Source organism: Triplophysa dalaica, chromosome 7 (genome assembly GCF_015846415.1).
Source record: "Triplophysa dalaica isolate WHDGS20190420 chromosome 7, ASM1584641v1, whole genome shotgun sequence".
NCBI classification, from domain to species: Eukaryota; Metazoa; Chordata; class Actinopteri; order Cypriniformes; family Nemacheilidae; genus Triplophysa; species Triplophysa dalaica.
The window spans coordinates 2834815-2845753 of record NC_079548.1 but is presented as its reverse complement, the minus strand read 5'-3'; the positions used below and the strand labels follow the sequence as shown (position 1 = coordinate 2845753).

Genomic DNA, 10939 nt, shown 5'->3' with positions numbered 1-10939 from the left:
TGGTTTTGAAATTTATTGAAAGGGTCGCCCCTTGAGATGTAACATCTCAGTTTTTAACATCACAGTATCATAGGTCTCCTTCTGTCTAAGGGCAAAAGCTATTACAAAAAGAAAGTTATTTCTGAACATGTTGTTCACTGAACGGCCACTAGGTTCAAAAGAGAGTTTGTTAAAGTTGTCCATTGTCCCCCACTACAGAACGACACTGGTGTCCTGTCTTAATGCACTGTGACCAAATGTTATTACAAAAACCAACCGGGCTTCATAAAAAACGAAGAAAACGTTTACTTTCCCCACGATCCCTAACTTACAGCTCCGCCAATAGAGAACCATCCCAAACGAACATTGCGGCGGCTTTTGCGGTGCGGTGCTTATCATATCGAGCGGCTTTGCCCTTTACGTGGTATTATTAAGATATATGAAGGGAAGTCGTTATGGAATTATTGGCGTTTAATCGCTGAATGTGTCGGGTAAGTTAAACAGTACCAGAAGAAGAAAGAAGCGGTCAAGAGTATTGTTCGAGATCAAGATCTTTAAACACAAAGGTTAGTTTGTATGGATGTCGTGTTGTAAACTTTTCGCCAGAAAAACATGACAAACATGAAATTCAATGTGAGAAGATTAACACGTTTACAGAGTGATTGTGTTCCCGGAGAATCTGTATAAAGATAAAAGAGCTGTTTAACTTCTGGAAACAAATTCTTCATTCATTGTGATAAAACCGTGACAAACTTTTTTTCCTGAAAATCTCGTACTTATCAAATGTTTTAAAAGAACATTCACTTAATCATAGTGTATCAGTCATTCATATGTTAAGAAGAACTTTTAGATGCGCGCTCCAATTTGAAAAATGGAGAAAGAGAGTCTGAGCCAGGGGCGATTCTAGGTTTTCAATATTAGGGGGGCTCAGCCTCCAATGAGGATATATATATAGAGAGAGAGAGCCACACTCTAATCTCCTCATATTGTAGACGTTATTAAAATAAATAAAGAATATGCAGAAAAGCATAAATACAAGTTATTGTTATTCAAATGAATATCACATTAATCGGTCAATCTGCAACATTTATATTTCAAAGTGACAACAACAGTCACAAATCCATAAAATAAATATCACAATCAACTGCTGAATCATTATTTAGTAAAAATAACTTAATATGTTTCCCTGCCATTCATTCTGTTTAGCACTAGCGCTGTCACTCTCTGCATGACTGTGTGTTCATCTATTACCTCCACAATATGTTTTCAATTAATGATAAAAATACTGAAGCGTCTGAAAAACGACATAGAGCTTCTGTACACTTTTATTTCCTCTGAACTCATAACAATGAATAACACTGCCGCACCGGGCTGATCTACAGTAACTCTTATCTGCCCGTCCTCTTTCTGTAGCTGTCAAAAGTACCGTCAACTCTCTATAACTATAGCACATCATCATTAATGACACTTTCTGTGCGCTACAATATCATCTTGATCGTGGAAGTATGACGTCATTGGTGTTAAGTGCTTTCATTTGGCTTGAGGTAAAGTTAACACATAGTTAACGAGGGGTGAACGCACATAACACTTTTAAACAGTGGATGGGAATGGGTCTTGTATCGCTTCCACATCATATTAAGATGCATTTATAACAGAGAATGGCAAAAATGCAGATGTCATGTTAATGAACACACCTTATAACGTTACTGCTAATGACGTTAACTCCAATGTGCTACTGTGTGAACTGAAGAATGCGCTAAATAACGCAGCCTAACGCCGTTTTCATAATAAGAGTTTTAAAGGGGGCTATAAAGCGATCTCGAATTCTTGTACAGATTACATTACAAACAATATTTTAGGGGGGACTGAGCTAGAACTTTAGGGGGGCTTTAGCTCCCCTAAAAAGGGCCTAGCAACGCCACTGGTCTGAGACATTAATTAAATGTGGGTACAAGAAAGACTGGGAAAATTAAATAGCTAAAGTAAATCGTAAGTGGAAGTGCATTTGTCAATTCATTGAATGTTCAAAATATTGTGAATCTTTATTTAAAAAAATATACATTGGCTGGCCTATTCATGAGCATACATCAGCAATTACACATGTTTAGGGGAATAGGGCATTATTAATATACCATGTAAGGTGGTATGTGCTAGAAATGGGTAAACCACTCTCAGTGAGTCTGTCCGGGGGGTGGGGGCACCGCCGCGCCAGCCAGTGTCCCACATTGTCCCTCAGAAACATACCCCTTGTCCCCCCTTGGGTTTATTAGCAGGTGGTCACCCTACTTTCATGTCAGTTGTCTTCTGAATGAGAATGAAACTTCTCTATCTTCCTTCTGAAGAAAGCTGTTATATTATGTAAAACTTATGTTCTCTAATACAAACACTGTGTGCTGGACCAGTTCTAGATCGAAAGGAGTGGAGAGGAGATATAAACTAACACAGAAGACCGGAAAGGTTAGATATAAATTAACACTTTACTGTATGACAGCACAGAACAAACAATTTAAATCAATGTAGAAACAAAGGATAAACAGTGAAAAAAAAGTGAACAAATTAATGTTACCATTCAAAAGGGTTGAGGCGTTAACTAAATAGCAATAAAAAAATGAACAGCAGGGGCCGCCATTCTCACTCCAAACCTTAACGTGGACATGCTGATATTTCTAAAATGCAAAAAAAATCAAAGAAAAGCACAGACAGCATTAGTATGTTTATATTAAAGGTACTTTTCTATTATTAGATTGATATCAAGATCTTTAAACACAAAGGTTAGTTCACTGTATAAATGTCGTGTTGTAAACTTTTCTCTAGAAGAACATGACGAACATTAAATTCAATGTTAGAAGATTAAAAGGTTTACAGAGTGATTGAAGTCCGTCCCGGAGAATCTGTATGAAGACAAACGTGCTGTTTCACTTCTGGAAACAAATGATTGCAGAGTTCAGTGAGACAAAACCGTTTTTTGTTTTAAAAATATTAACTTTCCTTAGCGTGCTTTAGAAGAGACAAGAAGACGCTGCAGAACAAAGAGGTCGGTGTCCATTCTTGATTCTTCATTATTGATTTTAGGGGAAATTTAAACAAACATTAATTCTATTCTTATTAGCCCTTCACCTGCCCTCAGTGTGAAAAGAGTTTCACAAGAAAAATTCATTTAGAGGACAACATGATAATTCACACTGGAGAAAAGCTGTTCACATGTGTTCAGTGTGGAAAGAGTTTCACACAAAAAAGTTATCTGTAGGAACATTTGAGAATTCACATAGAGAAAAGCCACACTTTTGTTTTCAGTGTGGAAAGTGTTTCAGATACAAAAATGTTTTTATGACACATGAGAAGTCATGCTGAAGAGAGCTCATAACAACGTCTAACAATGTTTAACAGTGGATTCCGTTCACACTGTCAGTGTTTATATTAAACTCTTCTAAAATAAATTGAATGTGTTCTTTTTTTCTCTTACAAATTGTATTATAAAATATTCTATTGAGTCTTGAGAGAGAGATTATATATATTATAAATTTTAAGATTTGAGATCTTATTACAGTCTAGAGCATATTGTGAAGAGAGTGAAAGATATGGAAACAAAGTTAAAAAATGTCAAATAAAATGTCAGTAGAGCTTATGTTAGGTGATAAAAAGAAAGAATGAAGAACGACAAAAATCTATATAAACTTATAAAGAATATAAGGATTAGATTTGTTGATTTTATTTAATTATTCTTTGGGGTTTTTTTCTCACGTTCAAGCCACAATCCACCAGTAGGTGGCGGAAATGATCCCGTTGTTTGTTTGCAAATCGCCATAAAACCATAAAAGAAGAAGAAGCTGCGCACCAGAAATAAAGAAGAGGTGAAGAAAACAGTTTGATATAAAGATCTTTAAACACAAAGGTTAGTTCACTGTATAAATATCGTGTTATAAACTTTTCTCTAGAAGAACATGACAAACATTAAATTCAATGTTAGAAGATTAAAATGTTTACAGAGTGATTGAAGTCCGTCCCGGAGAATCTGTATAAAGACAAACGTGCTGTTTCACTTCTGGAAAAACATTCTTGCGGAGTTCAGTGAGACAAAACCGTAATTTGTTTTAAAAATTAATTCGTTTTCTTAAAGTGCTTTACAGCTTCTAAGAATTTAAAGTGTTTAGAAGAGTTTGTTCCGTAATGATCTCGTATTTTGGTTTTATAATTTCAGAGTTTTCTTCTTAAATGTTAACAGACATATTTTCCTAAATATCACGAACTTATAACATGTTTCAAAAACACCATTCACTTAAGAATACTGTATCAGTCATTAATATTTCAGTCACAGAAATAAGATATTTTAATTTAATACATTTAATTCTTATTATTGCTCACATCACATGATCAGTGGTCCTTATATGTCATTGTCTCATACGTTATAAAAATCGCTTATTTGTTCATATTCATTTATTCTTTAAATGTTTTATTTGACATTGGAACTATGTGCTGTTTTATTGCGATCATTCAGTAAATTCAGTAAATTGTCATTCAATTATTAATTTATTGATTTTGACAGGTTTATTTAAAACTAAGTTATGTGTGACACAACATTCATTAAAGAGGAGAGTGAAGACATGAGTGTTACAGACACCAGCACAATGAAAAATGAAGATGATGCAGAACAAAGAGGTCGGTGTCCATTCTTGATTCTTCATTAATGATTATTATTAAAACATTCATGAATTGATTCTCCATTATTACTACTATGATTTTGTCATGATTTTTTTACTTTTGATAATGAAAGTACACGAACAAACTCTTTGCTGGTGCGGGTTTTAGATTTTTCCTGCAAAAAGCGAATTGTGCCTTTGATTGCATATGTTCAATGTTGACCGCCTCAATAAAAATATGTGCTTCTTTCTTTTCATTTTAGACCTAATGGATTTTAAAGAAAAAACAGTTCTTTGTGGAAAGAGATTAAGAAGTGAAGAGCAGCTTGTGAAGCACATAAGAATCCACACTGAAGAAAAGCCATTCACCTGCCCTCAGTGTGGAAAAGTTTTAACATACAAATGTCATCTAGAGGAACACATGAGAATACACACTGGAGAGCGGCCATACCCATGTGTTCAGTGTGGAAAGAGTTTTGCAAGAAATAGTGTTCTTAAGAACCACATGAAAATTCACACGGGAGAAAAGCCGTATGCATGTGTTCAGTGTGGAAAGAGTTTCACAAGACAAAATTTTCTTAAGAACCACATAACAATTCACACTGGAGAAAAGCCGTTTGAATGTTTTCAGTGTGGAAAGTGTTTCACATACAAAAATGTTCTTAAGAACCACATGAGAACTCACACTGGAGAACGTCCATACAAATGTGTTCAGTGTGGAAAGAGTTTCACACACGGAAGGAATCTAGATGCCCACATGAGAATTCACACTGGAGAAAAGCCATACGCATGTGTTCAGTGTGGAAAGAGTTTCACATACAAAAGTCAAGTAGAGGCCCACATGAGAATTCACACTGGAGAACGTCCATACACATGTGTTCAGTGTGGAAAGTGTTTCACCCAAAAAGCTACTCTTACAAACCACATGAGAACTCACACTGATGAAAAGCCATTCACATGTGTTCAGTGTGGAAGGAGTTTCAAATTCAAAAGATATCTAGAGGCCCACATGAGAATTCACACTGGAGAGCGGCCGTACGCATGTGTTCAGTGTGGAAAGAGTTTCACAAACAAAAGTGTTCTTGAGAAACACATGAGACTTCATGCTGAAGAGAGATCATAACCATGGGTCCCATTGGCGTTTCTTTGTTTTGAAGTGGAGGGAACAGAGATGACAAAATAATACTTTAATAAATTGTTTTTTGTAAAAACTCATTGGGAATTTTTCATTTCTTTCTTTATTTAATCAGGTAAAAACTCATTGAGATGTAAATCATAATTCAGAACAACCAGTTATCAAGGAACCAAACACGTAATTTGTTAAATTGATGTTTTGTAAATTATTCTGAGCAGAAGAGGCATTGTTTAAATCCTTTTTTCCCTAACTCTGTTCGAACCCGAGGTAATGTAAGATGTAAAAAATCCTTTGAACGAAGACTGTCAATTGAATTTCCATCCAGAAAAATTAGAAACAAGTAAGACAGTTATAAGCCACAAATTGATTTATAAATAAAACTATACCACGAATATACAAAGACGTTAACTCTTCCTTATCATGTTAAAACAGTGATGTGTTTGAGAGCTAAAACCAGTAATAATATGTAAAGCACTGTGAAATAAAGTATAACGTTTTTTAAGATAATGAGCAGGGCCAATCATGTATAGCAAGTCTCCATAATCCAACAATGATAAAAAAAGGAGCGAAAACCAAATATTTCCTTGCGCCTAAAGAAAATAAATACCTATTTCTGTAATAAAAAACAAGTTTATGAAAAAGGCAATAGGTTAAAAAACAGTGATGTGTCAACGTATCGGATCTGATAGGAATGTTGTAGCAATCTTATGCCAGTAAAAAAACGATCCCTTCCCCACGATCCCTTACAGCTCCGCCAATAGAGAACCATCCCAAACGACCATTGCGGATGCTATTGCGGTGCGGTGCTTATCATATCGAGCGGTGTTGCCTTTCAGGTCGTATTAATAAGATATATGAAGGGAAGTCGTTATGGAATTGTTGGCGTTTAATCGCTGAATGCGTCGGGTAAGTTAAACAGTACCAGAAGAAGAAAGAAGGAAGAGGTCAAGAGAAGTGCTCGAGATCAAGATCTTTAAACACAAAGGTTAGTTTGTATGGATGTCGTGTTGTAAACTTCGCCAGAAAAACATGACGAACATGAAATTCAATGTGAGAAGATTAACACGTTTACAGAGTGATTGTGTTCCCGGAGAATCTGTATAAAGATAAAAGAGCTGTTTAACTTCTGGAAACAAATTCTTCATTCATTGTGATAAAACCGTGACAAACTTTTTTTCCTGAAAATCTCGTACTTATCAAAGGTTTTAAAAGAACATTCACTTAATCATAGTGTATCAGTCATTCATATGTTATTTACAGTTTATACTATGCAATTCAATAATAGATAATACGACAGAACAGAACAGCAGCAACAACAATGCGCTTACTTTTGAGAGTTGCTTTAACATCCGACAGAACTACAGTAACTTAGCCTCCCTCTTTTTTAACTATATATTGAAGGACATATAATGCAAAATATATACTCTACCTACCACGCAACATATATTTGGACCACTTTGGCATTGCAATTGCTTCAATGTATACAATTTGGACATTTATCTCAACGGAAGATTGATTGACGAACTTTGGTTCTGCCCAGATGGCTGTCTATCAGAGCAGGCTGCACTTCCATTTCTCGCCACAGATTTACATTGCAAAAACATGGGGCGCTGTTGAGCTCGGAAGGGCAGAGGGTGTAGGGTTGTCACGGTAAGATAAACATGTCTAACAATACTAAACCAGCTGAAGTATCTCGATACCAAGTAGTATCACGGTGCTGTGCGATATAATTCAAATCTATAAAAAAATCAGATTTAGATTAAACATTTTGTATTTGCTATAGTGAACTGTATTATATTTGCACTAGAATATGTTGTTGTAATAACTGTAGCAATTGGATAAATTGTAGCAAATACTGTAATATACTTCAATATCTACTATGATAAGACTCAAAAACACTAGTATCTATGAGTTTTAGTAGTTTACTGTAGTAAATACTAAAGTACACTAGATCATTTTTCAAATGTGTGACAAAAAATTCATTAATAAAGCAGTGTTATATATTTATATTGTCACTAACATGGACACCAGATGTGTTAACAGGAATGAGGGCAAATGGTCAGCCAAGTCTTGAAAGTCTCTCTCTTTTTATCCACAAAAGAATGGTTTAAACGCGTTTAAACCTACATTTCCACATTGTATCTTTGTCCACATGTTATTCGGCCTCGCCTATAACCTCAAAAGCATGTTTGTTAAGTTGTATTCTGCTTATATTTTCATTCTTGTACAAACTTCAGGTCAATGTATTTATAACCTTGGCATGTTTTATATCTAAATGTTTCTCTCTTCATTCCTAGAAAGATTATGTATAGCAGAGTAATGTGTTGTATCCAATACTCCTTTTATGTCGTTCTAAAAGTTTTACAGCACCAAACTCCTAAGTGATCCTAAATGCAAATGAGCTAATAAGCGAACAAAGAAACTTGATCTCGCCTCCAAAAGCAGCTCATCACATTGGATGCTCACCTTGGAGGGGCGTGAAACATCTGTAAACGGAGCAATCGACGCTCATCTCATGTCTTCACGCTCTTGCCCGGCACGTCATCGAGACCTGTCTCACCCCTGGAGACAGTTTCATCAGGCAGTTTACATCGGCTAACTTTGGCTAACTTCGTCCTACCTTCGTCAGCCAATCCGGCTCCAAGAAAGAAGTAGATGGACTCACCCGCTTGCTTTGAAACCATCAGGACTCATAGAACCTTTTCAACGTGCACAGAACTTGTCCCAGCACACTCAGGGAACCAATGCAAGTATCCAACTATATCCTAAATAGCTGCGTTTAAGCTAAAACCCCTTTTTAAAAGGAGATTGTCCTCGATGGTTCATGGCAGATGTGAATAGCTGTTTGTAAAACTGCTACTCTTTACTTTGTCAATTCTTACCTTTCTTTACTGCATTTATGTTTCATGTTTCGTTTGTTAGCATTTGTTATTTTGTTAGTCAGTCGGTTTGTATTCGCTTTAGTGTAGTCATAAACCCGCATTTGTTATCTACGATTGAACTGTCGCTGTGTTTCTTTATCGTATATTAACGTCACTTAAACTGCTTGATTTCATTATAATATCTGAGGCGGTACTGTACTACAGTAAGAGTTTTATGTTTCCTCGGCCAGGAACGTAATATTTCTTAGATTTGATATACGATCTGCTGATCACTCGCTGGACGAGTGAATCTACTTTTGTCGCTATTATTAGGTCTGCTGAATCCGATAAAGGTGTATAAGATAGGTATAGTTAATCATCATTAATTATCCGTATTTGACTGTGATCAAACTCATAGTCTCCCCGAAATACACTACACAGTCCATCGTCCTGTTTTCCCCGTTTTTGCCCCAAGGATGTTCTTTTGCCACCCTCCCTCACCTGAAACGTGGATGTTTCTGTTTGTTTGTATACCCGGCTTGTTCCTTCGGATTTTTACCCGTTCTGGATTACTTTTATTTTGCAATTATACCTCCTGTTCCTTGTGGATTCATCCGTCATCCTTGAAACTTTACAAACACATTTATGAGTTAACACTCTTGCTAGATGCTGTTTATGTACAGTTCTATATTTCTGTGGATGAATGTTTTGGAATATTATCTGTCTGCCTATACAGACGAGCCAGGGCTGGGTCCTTATATGTCAATGTCCCTTCTACGTTCTAAATAATCGCTTAGTTGTTTCTTCATTCTTTAAATGTTTTATTTGAACTGCAACTATGTGCTGTTTTATTGCAATCATTCAGTAAAATGTGATTCAATTATTTATTTATTGATTTTGACAGGTTTATTTCTCCAATCCACACTTGAAAAACTAAGTTATGTGTGACACAAAATTCATTAAAGAGGAGAGTGAAGACATGAGTGTTACAGACACCAGCACAATGAAAAATGAAGATGATGCAGAACAAAGAGGTCGGTGTCATTCTTGATTCTTCATTAATGATTTTAGAGAAATATTAAAACATAAAAATACAATTAATTGATTCTCTATTATTACTATGATTTTGTTATTATTTTGTTACTTTTGATTATCTAAAGTAAACATGAACAAACACTGTGCTGGTGTTTTTATGATATTTTCATACAAAAAAAAACTTTTATTGCCTCTGATTGCATGTGTTCAATGTTAACCGCCCTAATACAAATATGTGCTTCTTTCATGTCATTCTAGACCTAATGGAACTGGAAGAAACAACGGTATCAGTATCTCCTCATTGTGGAAAGAGATTGGGAAGTAAAGAGCAGCTTGTGAAGCACATAAGAATTCACACTGGAGAAAAGCCATTCACATGCGTTCATTGTAGAAAAAGTTTCGGACAAAAAAAACCCTCTAGATGTCCACATGAGAACTCACACTGGAGAAAAGCCATACGCATGCGTTCATTGTGGAAAGAGTTTCACACAAAAAATAACTCTAGAGAACCACATGAGAATTCACACTGGAGAAAAGCCGTTCACATGTGTTCAGTGTGGAAAAAGTTTCGGACAAAAAAAACCTCTAGATGTCCACATGAGAATTCACACTGGAGAAAAGCCATACGCATGCGTTCAATGTGGAAAGTGTTTCACACAAAAAAATAATTTAGAGGTCCACATGAGAATTCACACTGGAGAAAAGCCATATGCATGCGTTCAGTGTGGAAAGAGTTTCACACAAAAAAAAAATCTAGAGGAACACATGAGCATTCACACTGGAGAAAAGCCGTTCACATGTGTTCAGTGTGGAAAAGGTTTCGGACAAAAAAGAACTCTAGATGTCCACATGAGAACTCACACTGGAGAAAAGCCATTCACATGTTTTCACTGTGGAAAAGGTTTCGTAGACAAAATAAATCTTGAGGACCACATGAGATTTCACTCTGGAGAGCGTCCATATGCATGTGTCCAGTGTGGAAAGTGTTTTGCACGAAAAAGTATTCTACTGACACACATGATAACTCACACTAGAGAGCGTCCATATGTATGTTTTCAGTGTGGAAAGAGTTTCGCACGAAAAAGAAATCTACTGATACACATGAGAACTCACACTGGAGAGCGTCCATTTGTATGTGTTCAGTGTGGAAAGAGTTTGAAACAAAAAAGACATCTAGAGAACCACATGAGAACTCACACTGGAGAGCGTCCATACACATGTGTCAGTGTGGAAAGAGCTTCACACAAAAACATCATCTAAAGGGCCACATGAGAACTCACACTGGAGAGCGT

At 36.0% G+C, this 10939-nt stretch overlaps 2 protein-coding genes across 2 annotated transcripts; both read left to right on the top strand.

The window, feature by feature from the left end:
* The first annotated feature begins 3751 nt into the window (after positions 1-3751).
* On the top strand, positions 3752-5831 carry LOC130425964 (gastrula zinc finger protein XlCGF8.2DB-like). Its single transcript, XM_056752437.1, has 3 exons — positions 3752-3871; positions 4523-4635; positions 4880-5831. The coding sequence occupies exons 2-3, from the start codon at positions 4542-4544 to the stop codon at positions 5737-5739; spliced, it is 954 nt and encodes a 317-aa protein (XP_056608415.1). The 5' UTR covers positions 3752-3871; positions 4523-4541; the 3' UTR covers positions 5740-5831.
* Positions 5832-6604: 773 nt separating this feature from the next.
* On the top strand, positions 6605-10939 carry LOC130425967 (gastrula zinc finger protein XlCGF7.1-like). The gene is given in 5 exon segments (XM_056752442.1): positions 6605-6736; positions 9517-9646; positions 9906-10054; positions 10056-10553; positions 10707-10939. Coding segments are annotated over 4 exon segments (942 nt in total). The 5' UTR covers positions 6605-6736; positions 9517-9552; the 3' UTR covers positions 10908-10939.